The 22,915-nt window shown below is 39.6% G+C and overlaps 1 protein-coding gene across 1 annotated transcript; it reads left to right on the top strand.

Annotated features, from left to right (window-relative positions):
* The first annotated feature begins 2,154 nt into the window (after nucleotides 1–2,154).
* Nucleotides 2,155–21,565, top strand: zcchc14 (zinc finger, CCHC domain containing 14). Its single transcript, XM_056739350.1, has 13 exons — nucleotides 2,155–4,041; nucleotides 6,357–6,483; nucleotides 14,659–14,729; nucleotides 14,905–14,976; nucleotides 15,376–15,467; nucleotides 16,059–16,153; nucleotides 16,611–16,644; nucleotides 16,721–17,006; nucleotides 17,667–17,755; nucleotides 18,414–18,535; nucleotides 18,931–19,074; nucleotides 19,147–20,256; nucleotides 20,338–21,565. The coding sequence occupies exons 1-13, from the start codon at nucleotides 3,421–3,423 to the stop codon at nucleotides 20,391–20,393; spliced, it is 2,919 nt and encodes a 972-aa protein (XP_056595328.1). The 5' UTR covers nucleotides 2,155–3,420; the 3' UTR covers nucleotides 20,394–21,565.
* The last annotated feature ends 1,350 nt before the right edge of the window (nucleotides 21,566–22,915 follow it).

Below are 22,915 nucleotides of genomic sequence, written 5' to 3' on the forward strand. Positions count from 1 at the left end.
AAATGCATTCTTTTGACCTTGCCTCAATCAATGTTACTATTTCTCTTTGAAATCTTGTACAGTGTTTTTTACTGTGGATGTCTCGTATAGATTCAAATTGGTACTATATGATTGAGGTCACGTCACTATAACAAACCTGCAGACAGTACGGTACCTTGCTGTTCTTGAACTTTGTATTTGTGTCTTTAGCAAAATTTCAGTATTGCCCTTTCTACTTTTAACAGCCTTTCAATAGATGTTTTCGATGAGGAGGTTCCCAGCAGTTCAAAGTGTAAGAAAAGCACTTAAATACCGAAAGTGGATTTCTTACAAAATGAGATTTCAAGAGTACATATGATAAACCTTTAATTTTGTGTTTGTCATTGTGTGTGTTTGTGGATGGGTATTTATCCTCTCAATTACCGGGATCAACTCTGACGTTGCTGGGTAAAAATATAACGCAAGGTCTGACATGCTGCTTTAGCTCGGCGGGAGCTGCAGCCCAGCTTTTACGAGGTAAACAGGTCACCTACACTTTAACTCATACTAGCTTTTCTGTGACTCATTACACCATATTTGTGTTCGACCGAGCAATGCTAGCTCGCCACTTCTGGTGGTTTAGCTGATCAGGCCACTTTGTTGCTAGCCTGTTTTTGGCTAGATTTGCATTGGGGGGATTTTATGAGATGGGATCGGCAGGCAGGGCGTGGGAGTGTGTGTGTGAGAGAGGAAGAGAGAGAGATAAAGAGATTGCAGAGGAGGGATGTGATGCACGACAGGTGTCTTCAGAAGGACTGTTTGTGTGGTTGGCCTTTTCAAAAACCACACATTAATGCAAAACAAATGAGTTGCAAATGATTTGCTAAACAGACACCAAATGACTAGATACAAGCAGTATTAAACATACTGACATTTCAAACATAAACATCAAGATTTATGAACACAACCTGAGCGTCAACATTATTTATAGCGCTTTTTTACAATTTGCATTGTTATAAAGCAGCTGTACATGAAACATGTTGACTATAAGCAAAACTTTAAAGTTATACAAGAAAAACAAAAAAAGTGAACACACACAGTAACAGACACGCACACAGATTCATAAACGCCCACATAAAACAAAACTCCTCACTCAGAGAAAAAAATACACATGCACTGACACAGGCACATCCACACACACAGCGTGGTTAATAAATAAATTGGGCATTTTGTTACATTTTAAAGTTACATTAATAAATACGAAAACTTTGAATCCTAAAGATGATGTTAGCAGCCCCGCCACCCCCCAGTCAGGCAAACAGTGCAAAACAGAAAGCAAACGGTGGCGAGGAACTCATTACTCCAATGGAGAAAAAACCTTGGGAGAACCCAGGCACAACCAGGGGCCTTGTCCTGATCAAGCTTCACAGAATTGTTGAAGAACTGTAAAATGTAATGAAAAAATAGTCATTTCTGCTGTACAGGGAGCATGTGATGTACTCACACAATGGCTGTTTTCTGTTTGAGGCCTGAGGAGCCATACCATTAGTTCAATCACATCCATTATTCAGACTTGTTAGCAAAAACAGGGTGCGATGACTCAGACGCCCCTAAAGCACAACTGAAAGTATAGAGGCTCTTAATGAAATTCAATTACTTATACTATTTAACTTCACGGCGAAAATAACTGATGGACATTTAACATTTACATTTAGGCATTTGTCTGACGCTTTTATCGCTTTATCCTATACATTTTACATAGGTATTTGCAATCCCCTGGGTTCGAAACCCACAACCTTGCGTTGTTACCACTGAGCTACAGGAAAGCTGTATTGAATTTAAGAAGCATTTATATGCCACTGTGAACTTGGTGTATTACCTGTCTTATTTATTTGTTTACGTTGTTTCCAACCTTTTGAATTGGTGCTGGATTCATAGAATTGTATATCTAGATGCCCACAATCTAGATTTTTAAAAGCAATTCCTAATGTAACAAAGTGAGGGCTAATGGCTCCCCCTAGTGTTCATTATGAACATCACTAGTCCCTTTAGCAAGCATCTATTTACATGTATTAGAACAGGAATCTTAAGTACCATTTCATTTGTGTTTAATAATAGTTGCTGTTTAAAATAAAATAAATATGAAAAACACAACAATTATCCATATGAGCCCATGGACAAGAAACAGCATATAAATGTTGAATATTGCATCATTCTTTACCATTAGTAATATTGCATTTGATTCCAAGTAGTGGAATATAGTGGAAAGAATACTAAGGTGGTTAGAAAGCTGTCTTCTATGAAGAATCGGAAAATAATCATAAATAAACTAATGATGTACATTAAAAAACACAACAGTTTACAGCTTTATACATGAAGAACAAATATGACAGAACGGAAATTGTTCAGCATCTTTAGATATTTAAACAGCCTCTTCTTTGATCGGGAGCTCTGGGACAGTTGGCGCCATCATCGGGAAAGTTGACGTAATGAAATGACAAAACCAGAGCTTTCCGATATTTGCCTTGCGCAGACGGCATACTCCTGCATTATTCGCCACATTTTAATACCAGTAACTTTCACTACTTTCTCACTATGTGCAAAGTCAACAAACAATGATCAAAAACAAATGTACCTACTACCTCTTTAAATGATACAATATTTTCCCGTTCACATAAAATATGACTGAAAGGCATTAGAACGGAGATTTGCCCAACCAAAGTGCGGAATCCGATTACAGACAAGCCTCTTATCCAATCAGAATCTCCGTAGGCGGGATTTACGTGAAGTTCAGGATAGCGCACTACTACTCTCAGTTTGCCTTTCTCGACTTCACGACAGAGGTAACGTCACGAAACCGCTGCTTTGTTCACTCACGTCCGCGACAAACGACCGAGGTTCAAATAAACACATCATACGAAGTGTCACGTTTGAAAAACCATAAAACTCGCTGGACGTCCTACGAAGGAATACGCGGTCATATGTGTCGCCGTCCATTCGGGCAGTCAAACTGTTACAATTGGGGAGTTTTCCACATGAGCCTGGCGCTCCGTTTGCGGGTCCGTCTTTCATCTGGAAAGATCGGCGCGAATGCAAAACCAGGAAAAGCGGGATGTATTGTTCTTGTTAATGTTTTGTAACCCGGACTCTGTTTAATAACTGGCTGACGTGTGGGGATCGTGGTGGGGGTCTGGCTGAAAAAGCAGAGGGGCTAACAACTTTCTCCGTCTCCTCCTGTCTCTTATACGCTTTATGATATAATGCAACCGCTTGTGTATAAATCGCGAAGGAAACTGTTCTGTTGGATCTGTTCTTGTAGCGGTTTTGAGACCACTGGCTACAAGTTCATGGATGTTTGCGTCAGTGCATTGTTTTGAAGTGTGTAAAGTTTAGCTCATCGCTCCAACAGTTTGCATTGTAGTTTTAACCTCTATATATGGCGTATTGAGAGTACTGGTTAAAATGGTCGAGAATAGAGGTTTTGTCCAAAGAGAGGATGTTTACCGCTGGTTTGCCATGCTGAGTTCGGCACAGAGGGCTGAGTTCCTCTGTGGCCTTTTGGACCTCTGCGTGCCCGTCGAACTGCGCTTCCTCGGCGCGTGTCTGGAGGACCTGGCCAGGAAAGACTACCACTCCCTGAGGGATGCCGAAATCAAAGCCAACAACCCGGCTGACCTCGCCAACCTCACCAACATCACGGACGAGGTCGTGAGGAGCAAGCTCCTCGTTTCCCTCGCGCTCCTCAGCTCGGACAACCGCGTGTCAGCGGGCGTTTTATTTCGGACCCTCACTCACATCGACACCATCATCAATAACTACGGGCTTCAGCTCAACGATGGCCAGACGGGAGAACAGTTTTTGCTCCTTTTCACCATGGCATCCAATCACCCCGCTTTTAGTTTTCATCAGAAGCAGGTGCTGAGGCAGGAGCTGGCGCAGATCCAGGAGATCCTCCAGGTGACAGTCGGGGATGCGCCGTCGACGTCACACGGGGGCGGGACCACCGGTGTCGCGACCCCGCCCTTTTCTTCGTACATCAGCACTTTTGCCTCCTGTCAGGCCGGATGTCTGTGCTGCACAAAGGTGAGAATTCGCAGGTGTAGACATACATAGAAATGTTATCATCAAACTTAAATTACTAGGCCACATCAACCCAAGATATATTAATCTGATTTATTCAGAAGAGATCAATAACAGGGAACAATAATAAAATGAGGTCAGCCGGTGGGTTTCAAGAAAAAATCAGAGAATCCATGAGATCTCACAAACGTGTAATTGAATGTAGCAAATTATGTTTTTAACTCAAACATATCAGTTTGGTGAGTCAACAAGCAGGCGTGTGAAACAAAGTAGCAGTAGCATTGAAATTCAGGGGAACTTTTGTGACCCTGACCATGAAACCCAGTTTAAGCCTTTTTTAATAGATGTTGAAATCATTCTATATAATGTAATAAAGAACGTTCTGTAAGATATAACCTTGCATCTTTAATATTGATATTTCGATGATCGAAATCATACTGAAATAATGGTTGAAAACTGATGCACATTACCTCATAATCAAAGTTTGAAACTTTTGCCTGGATTTCACAGGTATTTACCACGAGACTGCATGTCCTCATGATGTTTTGTTTTTTCGACATATCTTCATGTCTAAGCAGGAAGCGCAGTGCCCCCGCGGCGCCTATTTTGCAGTGCGGTTTGATAGTTAAAAAGTTGAACTGGAAAGAAAAAACCCAGGAAAACACACTCTTGATGTATTAAGTCTGATAGTGTGTTTATTTCGTAAGCACGATTAGTATTGAAATACTTTCTATGTGGTTACCAAATAACATTAGTCATAGTTGCTCATTTGTGTCTTAAAAAAGAAACAAAAAATTCCGCTTAGACAAACCCAACATCCAATGAAATTACAGAGTCAGATGGTCTGTGTTTTGAGAGAGTCTTTTGTTCGGGGATCCCCAAAAACCAGAAGTGTTGTCGGCATCGACCTGAGCTCATGAGATATACACATGCAGTAGAAAAGGTTTTTGGAGGGGGGGATGTAAGCGGAAAGTACCAAGTGAGGGGAGAGAAGGCGGTTCTGTTTAGTGATTTGTTGGTTTTGGCTTTCTCCTTGTGAAGCTCAGCACATTTCTTCGTGCTTAAATCAGCCCTCTGTGTAAGTCGTATGTGATTCATCAGGAACATCCGACCTCTGGTTCGTTTGAGAGGCCTGTGCACGAGACGGAACGTAAACAAAAGCATGCACTCTTTTGTCTTGAACATATCGAAATGGCAACAAAGATGGATTGAGATTATGTGTGAGAGTTTGGGGCCACTTTATGAAACGGGTGTTAATGCATCTTACATGTGTTTATTTTGTACATGTTTATATGACTTAAAAAATGTGCTTTTGAGTGACTTTATCATCTATCATGATCTACTTCAGCTGGGACTCCAACAGAAGCCTTTTCAAAGAGAGGAAGAGAGATTTGGCAGTGTGGGATGTGGATGTGGCAATGTGGACTGTACGGCACTCGTAATTGGTTTCAGAGCTGCTTCACTAGCTGCTGTGCTTCACATATGTGGTACTGAGCCGGAGGCGTGGCCTCAAGGGAGGAAAGGGGTGGGGCTAATATATTTATTGGCTCCGTCAGTCAACTATCACTCAGAGCAACAAAGTGAAACATTTTTCCATTTATGTTTGTTTGGGGGGGAAAGACGGTGAGATGTTTTGCCCTCGACAGAACGGAAATACAGAAATAACAAAAAGTGACATAATAGCGCATGTGCTTGAGTTGGCTTCATTACCAAGATGACTAATTATAGAATGGTCGTGTACTACCAGCAAGTCAATGACTCACTTGTTATGTAAGTCGAATGCAGTGGTTCTCAACTGGTTTCCTGGCATCCCAATAAAATCAGATGTCTGCTCTTCCATAGTTTGGGCTTTGGTGTTTCGTTGTGATGCATTGAGTGTTACTTTCATTTAAAAACTCAACAGGTTTTTGCTTTTAACTGTACAAAGTAATTCACTGTACAAATCATGTTAGGGTAGACACAAATCTGTTTTATTGCATTTTTTTATGGTTCTCCAAGATCAAGGCATGTCTTTGAAACTATAGGAAATTTATTTTGCATGCCATCTACACAGGAATTTTCACAAAATAACAGGGTTGATGGAACACATGAACTTTGACAGCAATAACATAAGGCATGGTATGTGAAGCATTTACTTCTTGCTTTAAGAACCACAGGACATGTCAACTACTCTAATACAGAATTAACCAATACTATACCCCCTACAGAGTGTAAGAATAAAGACGGCCGGTGTGATGTCAGTAAAACTAAATTTAAGCAGTTGTGACATCTTTGACAATCCGCCAATGTATGTGTTTGACCCTTGACCACTTCTGCAGACCCCGCATCAAGAGGTCACGGGAGGTCAGATGGATGAAGGCTTAGGTCCTGAGATCGTGTCCTCAAGCCAATCGCTCTTGTGCAAGGAATCGCCACTCAAAGCGCACGCCGGAAAACCCAGCAAAGGTGAGTTCTTAAACTGTAGACTGTCCAACTAATCCAGGCAGCGAATGCACAGTGATGTATGCAGGACAGGGTCAAAGGTTCTACCAGCCAAGCATTATAAAAGACAATGCTGAAAGGTTGATTTAAAACCAACATGCAAACACATACGCTCAACGAAATGTTTTAAAGCGAAGTGTCATTTATGTGAGACAGCTGGTGGAAAATAGTTCCTCCCCTTAGGTCTGTTCCAGCAGAGCGGGATAAATTCATCACAGCAACAGTTAGTAGATCTGTCAGCTAGATGTTTGTCTCAGGGCTTAAAGTTTTCCGGCACCATGCCGGATCTCCGGCTTGAGGCGTTTGACTATGGAGAATTTTTTTTTTTACATTAAATATATTACATTTTAAAAGCTTATTGATATCATTTCGAGTTCATAAGTTCGCCTACCAATGGTATGACAGGAACACGGCTATCACTCTCAACCAAACAAATATTACTAGCCAATCAAAATAGGGCAGGTCTTGGTTGCCGGAGTGGGAACGTCACGTTGGAGAGTAACGTTAGCAAGCGAATGGTCGGCTGGATTGAGAGTAAGTTTAAGCGGAGGGCAGCTTTTAAGTCCATTATGACAGATATGACATGCACAAATTGGAGACTGTGACATAAAGATCGATAACTTTGTGTTGTTTCGGCAAATCATCTAATCAGACCTCTGCTTTCACTTCTGCGGGTCACACACACGCGCTCATCGATTGAGATATCAAGGATCGATTTCTAAAGCGTCTAAATCGTTTGCAGCTCATTGCACCTATCTCACAGAGTTAAGTCATAAACTTTGTCGTTTTTGAAAGAAAAGGGATATCAATATATTAGTGACTGCAGCCTAATATTCCTGCTATTCTATGTGGTTGATATGACTCAAACAAATGAAAAGAGAAGCTCTCATTGTTTTCGTTTCACAGTTTGTAGTGCAAAAAATAAATATATAAATCTGCCTCCACTGTTCATTATAAAAAAACGAGCTCAAAAAGGTGATCACTTTTGCTTTTTTGAGGGCTCATTTATGCTAACCTGCTTTGACCTGCTGTGATCTCATTACCATGTGTTCTGGATGTGACTCGTGCTATATCATCACCATTAATACCAATGAAACTAATGATTAAATTACTACTAGAGCACAAAATAGTTTAGTAGAGTACAAAATTCATCATAGATCTAGTCGTTTCATTTTGTTCTCAAAATGCCACCCTCGATAGGCCAAGATATGTGTAAAAGTAGGATTTTTACAGAGGTGGGTAGAGTAGCCCAAAATTGTACTCAAGTAAAAGTACTGTTACTTCAGAATAATTTGACTCAAGTAAAAGTAAAAAGTAGTCATCCAAATAATTACTTGAGTAAGAGTAAAAAAGTGCTTGGTTAAAAAACTACTCAAGTACTGAGTAACTGTTGAGTAACGTCTGATTTATTTTTTAACAAGCATTCAATCAGACAGACACAAATACAGTGTGTGTGTGTGTGTGTGAGAGAGAGAGAGAGAGAGAGAGAGAGAGAGAGAGAGAGAGAGAGAGAGAGAGAGAGTGTGTGTGTGTGTGTTTGTGACAAAAAATGCAGAAACAAACAACTTCACAAAAGAATTACTCAGTGATGTCACTATTAAGCTTCAACAGTAGTTGGTTCTCAAGGTTCTTGCTGTGAAGCTGTGATCGTTTTTCAGTGAACAGGAGTCCTTGATGACTGAAAAGTCTAAATTAAATTAAAATAACAATTAATTTGAAAGTTAATTTGCTACATTTCAGATTAATATATTTGTTTTCCTTAAAATTTTATTTAACAGTAACTTCAACACTTTGCAGTTTGAATGATGTCCTGCATAAACAAAATGATGGAAAATGTTTATGTTTCCACTGTTCGATATTGCCCACGCCTCATACACACACACAGATATAAGTAAACACTTTGTGACTTTTCGATAGCGCCCACGTCATTCTCTCTCTCTCTCACACAACATACTAAAGCATTGCAATGCAAACGCAGCCCGCTTCAGAGCTAAAGCGGGACTACAGATTAAGTGTCCCTAAAGAACCCACGTATCTAACAGTAGTTCTGCATTATATTAATTAATTTGCACGCGAGTTTTATTTATTTTTATACCGTGTAAGTTATTTTCTGTGTAAGTTAAATGTATGCACCGAACCGTGACGCCCATACCATTTCGGTTCAATGCAAATACATGTACCGTTCCACACATAATATATATAGGAAATGTTTAAAACATATGTTACCTAAAAGACAAACATTCGTCTATCCACAGCAAAAAAAAAACGATTTTAGAACACAAACCGCTACATGTTTCCTCAAATTAGATGTTGAGTTTTTGAATGCTGAAATGTCCGTTTGTTTTGGGAGACACAGAAGACACCGCATAATGTAGCTGCTGTTTCGCACTTTTATTAAAGTAAACATGCTTTCAATATGAGGACAGGGGTGTTCCTCCTCGGCTGTGTCTGCATTGCCGATGGTTGATTGTGACATTTTAGTTTTGCTACGACTGTAAACTAACCCGTCCCGCCGAACACCGCTGAGATTGAGTATGGTCACGTGACGAGACTGCGCAACTACGTTTGATTGGTGAAACACAGTCACATGGTAGAGCCTTTGGCAGAAGTCTCACTCTCTGTCAAAATAAAACAATGACGCGTAGAATTTTAAAGAGGTCAAAAGAAAAGTAACGAGCTTATTGTAGCCTAATGTAGCGGAGTAAGAGTACAGTTTCTTCTTCACAAATCTACTCAAGTAAAAGTAAAAAGTATAGTGATTTAAAACTACTCCTAGAAGTATAATTTTTTCAAAAACTTACTCAAGTAAATGTAACGGAGTAAATGTAACTCGTTACTACCCACCTCTGGATTTTTATTATGATGAATTTGGTATGTTGAGCTTTGTTTTTATATACAGTAATTGCATAAAACTAACCCTGCAAAAAGAAAGTTAAGGCTCAGGATTGTTTTTGCTTTAAGCCCTGTTGTCCACTGAAAGAAGACTGAAAGATTCGGAAGCTGGTTTGTCCCGTGAAAATTTACAATTGGATATTGTTTGACTGTTTTTAAATAAGGTTTTGTCGATCGTCATCTTTAAAGGCATACGTTACCCAAAAATGAAAATACTGTCATCATTTACTCACTCTCATGTCATTCCAAACCTGTATGACATTCTTTCTTCTGCAGAACACAAAAGAAGATATTTTGATGGTTACAACGTTGGTAATCAAACAACATTGACTTTTATTGTATGAACACAAAACCACTCAGACATTTCTCAAAATATCTTCTTTTGTGTTACACAGCAAAAAGATCCACATATTTTGAACTACATAATGATAAATAAACGGCAAAATGTATATTTTTGGATGACTATACCTTTAAGACCTACACACTTAGCATTGTAACTGTTTACGTCAATCAAAATGCTTGATATTTATATTCACTTACTGAGTTAATTATTTAGTTGAAGAGCTCATGTGAGTTTGCTTATATTCATTGGGGTCTTTGACTCTAGTGTTAAGATTTAATTCCGTTTGTGGCAGTGGACTCTGAACTCTGTGTCTGGTTTTGTGTCTTATCATGGAGAGCGTAAATAGACACAGTTCACACGATTCCCCAGAGTTTGCGATCCCAATTGCCAGTGGAACTTGAGCGGACCGAGCTTACGTTTGAGGAGAAATCTTAACCAGGCTTTTCTGTTTCAGTCCTGAGAATACTGGAGACACAACTTGCTGTATCTCCAGAAACAACACAGAGACCTCCATGTTTGTTGAGTGACTCAAGTGTGAAGTTTCGGGCTCTGTTTGGCCTAGATGTTGGCTCAGTCATCGACTGTACCAGATGTCACGTTCACACACTAAGCAGTCCACAAACTCGGAAAAGTTCAGACATTTTTGGAAATGTATGTATTTCCCAGCATGTTTTGAGCCTTATGAACCCTCAATGACTTTCTTTCTGCTGTGAAACAGAAAAATATATTTTGAGAAATATCTCTGGTTTTGTGTCCATACAATGGAAGTCAACGGGGGCCAAAAATAAAACAAATTGTTGTTATGCAGAAGAAAGAAATCACACAGGTTTGGAAAGACACGAACATATTTCATGTATATATATTTTGCCAGTGTCAAAGACATGGTCAGACGTCTAAACCGCCCTGGTAACAGAGACCGAATCGGACCTGTCCATTGCATATCTATTCCATAACATTATGGAAATGAGGAAGGGTTTTGCACTCAGCGGGTGTGTTGGACCCAGCGTTCATTCCAACCGAGAGTTGTGTGACTAGACGCAGCAGGTCGGACGTTGTAGAGTCAGACTCTTGTTTTGTCTGCCAGTAATTTAATGCGTCTCCACTGCATTACCTCATGGGCTTCACCGCATGCCTTTAGCCAGTCTCAGCCATTCGTCAACACACACAAGCACAGATACACCAATCCATGCACGTGATGTTTTACCAAAACAAATCACAAATGTCTCCCAAAGCCTGGATTTGCACCCATGCAAATGTGAGTGAATGTTTATCGGCTCTGTTCTAACATTCTCTGCTCGGATTGGACATCGAACAGTCTTTGAGGTTTTAACATATGAGTTGTGATGTCTTGGATCAAAGGGGGTTGGGACAGCTGTTCTTCAGAAGAGGATTTCGCAGGGCCCACAATGATAACAAAGGCAATTTTGGAAATTCCCAAACGTTGTGTTGTGCTCATTGAGCGGTTCTTGCACAAACACTGTTTTTCAACGTTCACATTAAAATGGACGTGCTTGTGGCATGTGTGCAGCAGTTCTAGATCTGCATGTCTGTTCTTGTGTTTCCATGTGTGTGTGTGTGTCTGAAATAGTTTTAGTGGGTAACCAGAGCTGTAAGAATGAGAGAATGCTTCGGATTAGCCGGCCCAGCATTGGGTATGTGGCAACTGCAAGGCCCAAAGCAGGCAGAACACAGAAAGCATAGACCGTAAGGTGTCTGTATATAAATCTAGAAGAGAGAGAGAGACGTGTCTCTGTGTGTGTGGATTCTTTAGAGAGAGACGGTCTTTATGTATACACAAATACAACGCGTATGTACATATTTGGCGATATTTTTGAAAGCCATATAAAAATGCACAAATAGGGGGGATAGAAAACATCATTAATCTTTCTGACTGTAACAAAACAAGTGTTTTTGTGTTTAGACACTCGGGGAATTAAGAGAGAAAGGTTGAGAAAATTTCTACTATTTAAAGGTCCAGTGTGTCATTTTTTGGACGATCTATTGACAGAAATGCAATAAAATAGACATTTCTGTGTTCAGAGGTGGATAAAGAGCTTACACAATGAAGCGTTATGTTTTTATCACCTTAGAATGAACGATTTCTATCTCCATACATCGCAGGTGCCCTTATGTGGAATTTGCTTGTTTATACAGAAGCCCTGAACAGACAAACTGCTGCACAGAACGCGTTTCGTAAATACATTATCTGCTTCGGCAAAGAAGCGAAAATGTGACGTCATCTTAGACCTGTGTCAGTCAACGTAGTGCTTCAAAAGGGAGGGGTGAAGTGAGGTATTAGTTGCCATTCGTCACCACTAGATGTCGCTAAAATTCACAAACTGGACCTTTAAAACTTTGTTTTTGTCAGATTTAACAGTATTTATGTCTCAATTATAGAACATTTGAACCGATTATTTTACACTTTAGAAAACACTTTCATTTATACAACTATAAACAAAGTATGTAATGAAATATTCATGTATATTAACAGCTGATATACTATTTTAATACTATTTACTAAATAATATATTACATAAAAGTGTGAAAAAGCATCTCGTTCGCTGTTATGGGATCTCAACCAATCATTAACCATCATTTGAGAAATTTCAGATGAGAGGTGGAGAAATGTAAAGAAACATAATATGGCAGCCGAGCGATGAAAAGTAAGATCATTGGTTCAGGTCAGCTGCACCTGTGCACATTCATGATTCATTGGGGCCCGGTGCTGAAAGCTCACGTGGGAAGACAGGAGAGAGGACAGGTGGGTACCCAGAATGCCCTTGGGCAGTGTGTGTAGGTTAGGGGGAGGACAGTAAACAGTGTTGCTTTAGTTTTCTCTCTCTTCATGTTATAGCATGTTCAAATAATAGTCAATATTCAAATAGGGTGTGACAATACACGATTACATTCTGACCCTGAAAAATCGATTCCTACAATAACTTGATTTATAATAAATCCACAGCATAATTTAGGATAATTTAAAGCTTAAACTTCTTTTATTAAGTATCCACAACTTCCTTGTTCTTTACTATTCCGTCTACATCTCATCCATTTATCTGTCTGTCTTTACTTTGTAGTTTTTTCTCCCAAGTGCTTCTCTTTTTCTTCCCTGGCGCTGCATCACTCTGGGTTTGTAGTTCGCTTTCACTCCGCGACACACGCACATGTATGCTAACACACGCACTGTAATGAGAGGTTTGGTAGGCGGTTGGGGAGGAGCAGGCAGTCGTCTCTCTTTTGCTGTAAGGGGAACGCTTTCTCCGCTCCGGAACATTCCAGATGAGCTCACACTCGCCTGGCATAAATATGAAAGGCGAAGAGGCCTTTAAAGCAAAGTTTCCCCAAAATTACGTTTTTTACGTACCTCATTTAGAGTCGTACAGGCGTTTTATAAATAAAAGTAACAATTCTCAACATCTGCTCTCCTTGACACGTTTGTGAAAAAGTAGCAAAGTCAGATTTCAAAGTCAGAGACAAAGATGAATCAAATGTTTCTGTGAATGAAACTGATGGAGAATCGAAGGCTATTTACTGCTCCTGACTCTGTCGATATGACATGTTGAACTCATAGAATTCCATTCAGCTCCCTCTCTCTCCACACACACACACACTACAGGAAGTGCTGACACTGCAGGGTATATTTAACATGCTCGCCCATGTGTACAGTGAGCAGACTTCTGATGTGTCTCTGCTCGCTCCATCTTGTGTTTGTGTATTTACAGGAGTTGCGTGTGTAATGTGAGTTTGTGATTGCAAGTGGTTCAATTTTATGCTTTTAACCAGCTGTTGAAAACGGAATAATGTTCATTTTTTAGTTGTCGGACGTAAGTGGAATATGTAAGAAACTAAATCTGTGGTTGCTTTGCAGAACACAAAAGAAGATATTTTGAAGAATGTCGGTCAAGCAAACAAAATTGGCCCCCATTTACTTCCATTGTGTGGACACAAAACCACCGAAGAAAGTATCTTCTTTTGTGTTTTTCACAGTAGAAACAGTAACATACAGGTTTTGGATGACCTGAATAAATGAAGGCAGGTTCTTTTGTTCATTTGGTTCTGAGAAAAGTTGAAGCATCATTTGTTTGTAGGTGCAGCTTGGTTTGATTTATTTGAATCTGATGCATTTTTGGTCTCTGTGCTGCTCGCTGTCTGATACCCTATAGCGCATGTGTTTTTTTCTTTTTATAATAAAGTGCATTTGATGGTGTGCCATTCAAAGCTTGTGTGTTTAAATAAATGCCTAAAGGCTTAAACTCTCCTGTCAGGTTCTTACCTCTTAGATAAATATGCTGAAATTGGTTCTAACCTGTCACACACCTCCTGGGATAAATTCTTGAGGATTACTCGCATGTTATTCTCTGAGCAGCCTATGATGATTTCATCATTTTAGAATGATTCCAGATTAATAATTCTACATTATGGAAGGTAAAAATGTGTATTTCTTAAGGAATAGTCTAACATTTGAAGATCCCTAATTTGTTGAATCTCCAAAAAGTGCATTTATCATTCACAGAACCAATCCAAACTACAGTTGGTTAATAGATTTATTGAAACAATTGGTTTGTGTAAAAACATATTTCAAGAATTTGAACTTCAAGCAGCTGGACACAACTGGACACAATTGGACATAATTCATTTATATTTGAGGATATAAATTGTCAACAAGATACAATTTCATATGTTAAAAGCAGGCAACAATATATTTCTGTTCATGACCTAATTGAACATAACTGCTTATAAAATCCTTTCAGAGTGTTTCATCAGTTTCATGTGGATTTCAAACTAAAGAGGTGTATATTTATAGGAAGTACTAAGTTTAACTTTTATAATACTATAACATATTTTTCCTTGCTTTTGAAAGTACAACCCATCATGAGTTAGGAGACACTTTTGTTTTCTTTCAGTGTGTGTTGAAAGAATTGATCTGAGAGGAGTCACAGCCAAAACAGACAAAGCGACCGAATATACCCTAGACGTGAGTTATTTGTCAATTTTCAGTAAAATTGAACTGAACTGTTTCGTAATCTTATCTTTAGCATCAATCTATCTTTACATTGCTTTCATCAAACATTTTTTTGTTTGATTCAATTTGAATTCTAATCCATTTTTTGGTGGTGATCGTCTGTCCTACTTTGCTTTTGGTTTCAAAGATTCTGTGGTCTGATTCCACTCTTTCGACCATCAGCAAAACCCCTCAGGAAGTGCTGGAGTTCATCTCGCAGGTGAGTGATGGACAGCAGATCACGTGTGTGAGAAATGTAGAGCTGCTGTGTAAAGTCAAGAAGTCCTGACAAATCAACTAGACTTAAATGAATAGTTCACCCAGAAAAAATGATCCCAACATATATTCACGTTCGTGTCATTTAAAGCCATTTTTTATTCTTCTGTGGAAGACAAAGGAAGATATTTTGAGAAATGTCTCTGTGGTTTCGTGTCCATACAATGGAAGTCAATGGGGGGCAGTTTTGTTACCAACATTCTTCAAATATCTTCTTTTGTGTTCTGTAAAGAAAGAAAGTCAGACGAGTTTGGAATGACATGGGGGTGAAGACCAGTTATAAGATAGTAAACATGATGACTGATTAACACTGATAGATTGTGTCTCTGTTCTCTTTCTTCAGCTCTCTCAACTCTTTCCTGATGAATGTCTGGAAAAACTCCTGTCGCCGGTGCCTGGACTCACAAACGATGTTGCTCACGAACTAGATCCTCGGTATTTTTGCGCATTATGTAATGTATACTGTACATGAACAAAAAAACTAATGAAATAAAATTCAGAATGCCAAACCTTATATTTACATTTACATTTAGTCATTTAGCAGACGCTTTCATCCAAACGACGTACAAGTTGGGTAAACAATGGAAGCAATTGGATCAACATTATGACAACAAAAAGCTTAAGTGCAATAAAAACACGTCTCACAAAGCCTACTACAGTGCACAGAGCTGTTTTTTATGTAGATAGAGTAGAAAAGATATATAAATCAGACAGGTGCTTCAAAAAAAAACAATTTAAAAGCAGTAGAAGCACACCCTAATATAGATTGATGCAGGTCGTGGGTTGTACACAACTAATAATATAATTAAAATATAATAATATTATAATATTTCTTACATTTTAAAGCACTTTAAAGTAAGATCCTGTTTATTTTAAATATATTTTTACAGTTTAACTATTGATACGCAGAATGAACATCTTTAAAAGGCTAAGAAAATATTATGATATATTTTTGCATAGGTTGTTCTTGTTTTTGCCTCATACTGAAGTGTTATATTTGTAAAAATGTTTCTTGACCCCAAACAGGTGCTTGACCTCCCTCCCGCCTCAAGTTGTCAAACATGACAAAGTCTCTTTATTCTTCAGCACCTCGTCCGCACCTCAGCTCCCCACCAGCACAAGTAAGCCTGTTCTCCTCCCTCTCCCAATGGTCCGTCCCTTACTAGTCTCATAGAGATTTGTATATAGATCAGCCCATCTCTCGGGGAAACGGGGGGTGGATTCTATTTCAGTTCAATTTGATTTGACCTGCTTGTGCTGGGAAGTCTCAAAAGCAATGACCTCATCTTAGGTAACTATTAATAGGATGATAGGCCACTAGAACCTGGATGTGTGTCTGTGTGGTGGTATTTATAGCGGCGGGGGGAAGGGACGGAAAACCCTGCGGATAGAGATGAACATTAGTAAACATAGAAGAAACATAGTAAGAATGTGTGTACTAGTTTTTAGTGCAACAACACATTCAAATCAGAGCAAAATCACTGTCAAACAAGTGAATTTACAGCTATATTTCATATTTTTTGACACTAAATTGCAAAGTTTTTCCACTCACATTGATTTGTATTCCATGTATTTAAGATGTTGGCTGTCTGCTTCAATACAGAACAAGCAGGTGAGCATAACAACCACACATCCCTGGTACAACTTTTATTCGTCCCAATTCATAAATCCTTCGCTCCGATCTGCAGGCCCATCTGTGGGGTTGCCAGCATCCAGCCTGTCCTAGGAATCCACGCCTCTCTCCCGCAGAACACCTCGGCTCACCTGCCTCCTCTCCCCCCGCAGACGGCGATGGCCATCCTCCCAAACAGTACCGTACCCATGGGGGAGGGCAGCCCTCCACAGGCGCACCTACCAAACCACGGACCCCAACAGTCGCAGCCCAGCCTTGAGCAGAACGGCATTCTAGACTGGTTACGTAAACTGCGGCTGCATAAATACTACCCTGTCTTTAAACAGCTGACTATGGAGGAGGTATGTATCACAAAATCTTAGGGGGCCAAGCCTTTGTGTCATGTTGTTTGGACTAAGAACCACCCACTTAGACATGATTGACAGCCTATAATTTTGTCCGTCAAAAAGTACAGATTTTATTTATTTGTACATTTTTGTTTGGCAGACGCTTTTATACAAAGTGACTTCAAGGTATACATTTTTTTCATATGTGTGGGGATCGAACCTATGACCTTTGCGTTGCTAACACCATGCTTTTGAACTACAGGGGCTATTAACCGATCATGGTTGTAAACTGAATGATCTTCTGGAAAACAGGCTTCATTTTCTTTATACTAAATTTTTGTTGTGTATAACCTGGTCATTTCTTGACCTTTTCTTTTATCATTCTTTCGTCGTGTATCAGTACCCTTGTAGAAAATACCCTCTCCAAAGCTCTTTCTAGCTAAATCTGTCCTTATTTATTGCTTCTGATTTCTTTTTCAAATCCAGAGTTTTATGGCCATAAATACAGCAATCTTCAGATAAGAGGTCATACAAATGTCTTATGACTTCAGACTCACATTTTCGACAACTTGTATCGCCTGAGAAGTTTAGAGAATAGATTGGGGGCATTTGCAGGCCAAACGAAAAGTTTTTCTCCTGACAACGAATCTAAATTAGGATCTCTTTACTCCTCAGTTCCTCGCCCTCACAGAAGACGATCTAAACAAATATGACCTCACCCAGGGGGCAAAGAAGAAGCTGAAGACTCAACTGGAGCTTCAGAAGTGAGTTTTGTTTATGTTCACAATATGACACTGTTACATTTTTTTGGGACCAAAAAATCATTTGGAAATACCTTGAAATATTTCTTAGAATTCGTAAAGGTTTGTCACATTTGAGACAGAAGTATAGGCCTTAGTGGTAAATGTTCAACTCGTAAATTGCAGATCACTTCCTTCAGATAAGGTGTTCTTAAACACGGGACTTCCTTTGCCAGTTTTATCGCTGTTACAATTATAGCCGGTTAGGTTTTTCCACTGTTTTGGTGTGTAATGGTTAAGCTTACAGTTTGATGTAATGAGTTCGATTCGAGATCAGCAAGTTTCCGTTGCACAGGTAGAGCTGTGGGAACCGAGATAACGGATAGATAACAGGATAATGATTGGGATGTTTTCCATGCCTGGAAACAACAATTACAAGATTATATTGTTTTTCGAGTACTAAACAGGAGTTATTTGGAGTTAACAAACACACTTTATTAAATACCAAATATAGTTTTTTTTGCTGTTGTTCTGGTCTGAATCTTGAAGCATGACTATCTGTATTACAGTGTAAGTTTACGGTCATCAGGGAATGGCGGGATGTTTTTGTGCATGCCGCCCTCTAGGGGTTATTGATGGGAATTACAGTATGTAAAAATCATATTTTGTCTCTTGTTGCCAGAGAGAAGCTAGAGAAGAGATACCTGATGTCTCAGTTTCCAGTTTTATGTGGGGGGGTTGCCAGAGTGACACCATCCAATCACGTCGGACCACTGACAAACACGCACGCCGGAACTGGCACAGGTACACATGTCTGAAACTTATGCTCCATAACACACCAAATATTCAATGTGCCACAATTTATTTTTAATGTGTTTAATATGCATGGCTAAAAAAAAAATATTTATAATTATCTATATTTTTTTATCTGCCCACAATTTCAAGCTTACATGAGCATTTTCATACTAAGTAGTATTTTATGTTGCAGGATGTTAAGGTATCACAAAAAAAGAAAGAAAATAAGAAAAAGGTAAAATGTAAAAAAAATGAACCAAAAAGTTAGAAATAGGTTCAAAATAGTCCAACCCGCAAAACTTCTGCATTTTACAAAGAATATTTCCTATATCATATGAAACACATTTCACAGAGACTAGAATCTAGTGTGTGTTCAAACACGTTGTATTTTTTTGTGTATTTAGAGTTACGAGTAGACGTGGAGAACAGCTCGCTGCCCGTCCCACGAGACAGCGGCTCCTCCTCAGGTTACTCCAGTGCGCCTTCTAGTCCGATGACTCCTCTGTCACGTGACGCTTCTTTCGACCGCGTCAAAGACCCTCACAGGCGTAAGAATGTTGTTTTATTATGTTTTAAGCATTCTTTATACAGGAACTGTTCATGTATTTTTTGCCTTTCAGGTGCAGACTCAAGTTTGGATCCTGGAGAGAAAGAGCGGTCCTGTTTTCTTCTCAATCCTGCAGTGTCCGCCATTCCCAGCCGTCCCACTGCTCAGGTCCTCCCGGTCCAAAACGACCCCTCCCACATGAGTTTACCCCCACCCTCTCTGCCACTCCTCTCCCCTGGCCGAATCCACAACTCCTCCCGCATGCCCCGCCCACCCCCGCTCTGTCCAGAAGAACACTCCAAACTGATGGGGTCCGGGGTCCGGCTCGACAACATCTACCCTGGGATGATTCTAGACGGATCTTCCGGGCACCAAGACGTGTCGGGACCCCGAGGGCCCCTGGCGGTGCATTGTTCTCCTCCGGGCCTCATGGTGGAAACCAGCACTTCTCTCACCTCCACGTCCAACACCCTCCACCACGTCTCTCACCCCCCTTTACACCTGCAGGTGTCTTTCTCATCTCCACGTGCAGGATCTTACCCTTTCTCCACTCCGTCTTCCTGCCCATCATCCGGCTCCTACACCAGACCTTCTTTTTCACCGGTCAGTGGAGTACCCAAAGCAACGGCTAGCAGCGTTCCAATGGCAGCGGTACACGGCAACACCTACTGCGTGAATAGTACGCCTGCAGTCACGCCCAGTTCCAGCCCGACGTCCACAGAGAACACCGCCTACGCCTCCGTGCAAGCAAATAGCTCTAACTCCAGTTCATCGCTGTGCGTTTGTAGCTCTTGCGGTTGTAGCGGTAACTGCGGATCTTACGGAGCGTTACCAGGGAGTTACGCCGGATACTTTCCGCACCCATTTTCAGGAACATCGGTGTTCACATTAGGGCCTTTGCTTCATTTCAGCCCGTTGCTTACGGGAAGCGGTACCGCCTCCCCTTTTTCGTACCCCCTGGTGGCTCCGCCCATTTATAACAGCAGCTTATCGCACGACTCGCAACAGAATCTCGTGCTTCCGCCGGTTCAGGGTTTCTTAGGGGGAGGTGTGTACCAGCCCCACGGAATGATGGGAAACTCGGGGCAGAGAAAAACAGGGAATGTGTCCTGCTATAACTGCGGGTTGAGCGGGCATCACGCACAAGATTGCAAACAACCAGCAATGGACTCGGCACAACAAGGTAACCGTGCATTGGTTGGTTGTTTGTTTGTTTATTTATTTGATGTTTTCTAACATTTCACATTGTATGTTTCTTTTTCAGGGACATATCGTTTGAAATATTCTCCGCAGTCAGACAGCCAGGACTCAGGGGACTAAATGCCGAACTGGTTTCGGACATGCACCCTCATCAGTGTTCAAAGACACGTCACGTGAAACAGCAAAGACTTGCACAAAGTCCCTGCTAGAGGATCAAATCTGATCAGTTATGGTTCGGATGAAACCTTTGTGCCAAATAATAGAGGCAATAGAAGATGCTTCACTTTGCACAATTGATCTTTGTAGCGGGATGTTGAAAAGAACAACTCAAACATACTTTCATCTCTTGTGAAAGTATTCGGTGTTCTTCTGGGCATTTCACACTGTTTGTCGAACGTCCAGCTTGCACAGTGAGGCAGCCAACTGGAATAGGATATCGGGATTTTTGTACTGGAGATTCAGAAAGAAAACACACTAGTTGGTGTCGGCTCTGTGGAAAATGTTTCTCGGCCTATCTTAGAATGTCACTTTAAGGTCTTTTGACCACCGTGAGGAATGTTTGTCCATAAAGAGCCCTTAAACATCAAGTGTTAGTTGTATGTGACTGTTCTTTGTGTAATCATGAGGTATCTTTTAATGTTGCCATTTTGAAAACATGTTTGCTACATTTGAATTATTTTTTATGTATCGTTCGGTTATCGAGCAGATAAAAATGTTATGAGAATCAATGCACTTGAGACAGCTAAAGGGTTACGCTTCACCAACATTGAATTTTAACAGCTGTTTTTTTTTTAAATTACAACGTTTATGGATTTCTGGTTCTGAATTGGGAACTGAACGCACAAGGAAACAAATCATTTTTGTCACTCTAAGGTCACAGGTTCTTAACACGCACAGTAGACATATAAGACTTTTATCAAAACGAGTCAAACAAACACCATAAGTGTCCAGCCCATCCAGTTTACACTAAAGAATCCATTCCATCCTGTCATTCAACACCAATTGAAAAACAAATCAAAGAAGACATGATCAGTGTTTGTTTGGCCATTTCTGTAAAAAAACATTTTACAGAATATTTCTGTACTGTTTTTCACAGTTGCTGGATCTGCATGTTGCCTTATAACTTATCAGCTCTTTGTATTCTCATGTCTAGTATTATCACATGACAGCTTTTAACCTAAAATGACAATGCTGATGCAGCCGTTTTGTATTCGGAAGTGAATGTTTTTGATTGTTGGATTTTTGTATGTATCAGTTTGAGACATTTTTAAAAAGTAAATTTTTTGACAAATTCCTGTTGACACGGCTTGTTTATTTGCCATTGGCCTGACTATGAAACCGGGATAAAGCTACCCTGAGTACCTACAGGTTAATTGTCATTAGAAAATAGTGTGAATGGTCTTGTTTCCCCACTTAGTATGTCTTCAATTGACATATTTGTTTGGTCCTTTGACCAAACAAATAGTCCCAACACAAACTCACACTATTGTAGGAGGTTGGTAGACACCCGACTACATTTTTCCCATTTGTGGTTAGTACACAGGCCACAGATCTGTCAAACTCTGTTTGTAATATTAGATTACAAACTATTACTATTATATACAGCTTCAGAAAAAAAAAACCATTCAATATTTTCATTTAATCAGCATTTCTAGATGTATTGTCATTTGTGGTCATTCCGGTCCAGTGTCTCTTGAATTTCAACAAAATTCTCATAGTCACCCAACAGCAATGTGAAAGACTGACAGCATGACAATACATGTGAAAACTGTGATACAAATTTAGGTTATCACATAAAACACATATATTTTTAAACTTTTGCTAAATACACAAAGAAATATTATACTGATATGTCGCTTAAAAGTAAATATGAACTTGTTTTCTTTGCAGTATTTGACGACTGAAAAAATACAGAGCATCTTTTCTCCAGTTTTCATTTTCTCCAAATAGAAATATATTTTGTATTTAAAATTTCTGAGAAAAGTTAACCAAAAATAAGAATTTTACCTAAACACCTAAATAGTGAGTTCAGAAAATAATTTTGAAATGGAGTTTTTCCCCTGGCTATATTTATTCATAATAGGAATATTATCTTTCAGTTATAATAAAAAGTAACAAAAGATTAAATACTAGTTCTATGAAACCAATTATTTTAAATGAGAGCAAGACAATGTGTATATTTCTCTTTTATTTTTAAAATATCGACAGATGTAGAAGTGTGATATTGCTGTAAATATGAAATCTGAGAGCAGGACAAATGCAGAAATGAGTTTAGTTTGATAAAAGGTTGATAATTTGTGAAGTAAACCCTTGTTCAAACAGTACTTTTGTACATTGCACATATTTGATTTTCTACATGTAAAACAACAAAACAAAAGACAACATCTCTTTAAATAAGAGCAAGACCATTACATTGGAAATAAATGCTCTGGATAAAAGGCATCTAAGCTTATCTGTAGATAAGACCGAGTACAACAGCTCACGGTTATGTATTCATAAAGGCGTAAATAATTCTCTAATAAAATCGAGAGGATTAAAAGCGTGCAGCTAAACAAGCAAGGGATTTTTAGTAGAACTGCAGATCGAGCCCCGAGACATTCATCTTACTGTATGACATTACAGTATACATTCTCCATTCACCG

The sequence above is a fragment of the Triplophysa dalaica genome, chromosome 24 (genome assembly GCF_015846415.1).
Source record: "Triplophysa dalaica isolate WHDGS20190420 chromosome 24, ASM1584641v1, whole genome shotgun sequence".
Taxonomy (NCBI): domain Eukaryota; kingdom Metazoa; phylum Chordata; class Actinopteri; order Cypriniformes; family Nemacheilidae; genus Triplophysa; species Triplophysa dalaica.

What these genes read in the sequence shown, in the direction of transcription:
- zcchc14 (XM_056739350.1), top strand. Translation starts at nt 3,421, where the DNA reads ATGGTCGAGAATAGAGGTTTTGTCCAAAGAGAGGATGTTTACCGCTGG. An exon ending in CGACCGAATATACCCTAGAC is followed by an intron (nt 14,730 to 14,904) that starts GTGAGTTATTTG and finishes TTGGTTTCAAAG; the next exon opens with ATTCTGTGGTCTGATTCCAC. An exon ending in AATGGACTCGGCACAACAAG is followed by an intron (nt 20,257 to 20,337) that starts GTAACCGTGCAT and finishes TTTCTTTTTCAG; the next exon opens with GGACATATCGTTTGAAATAT.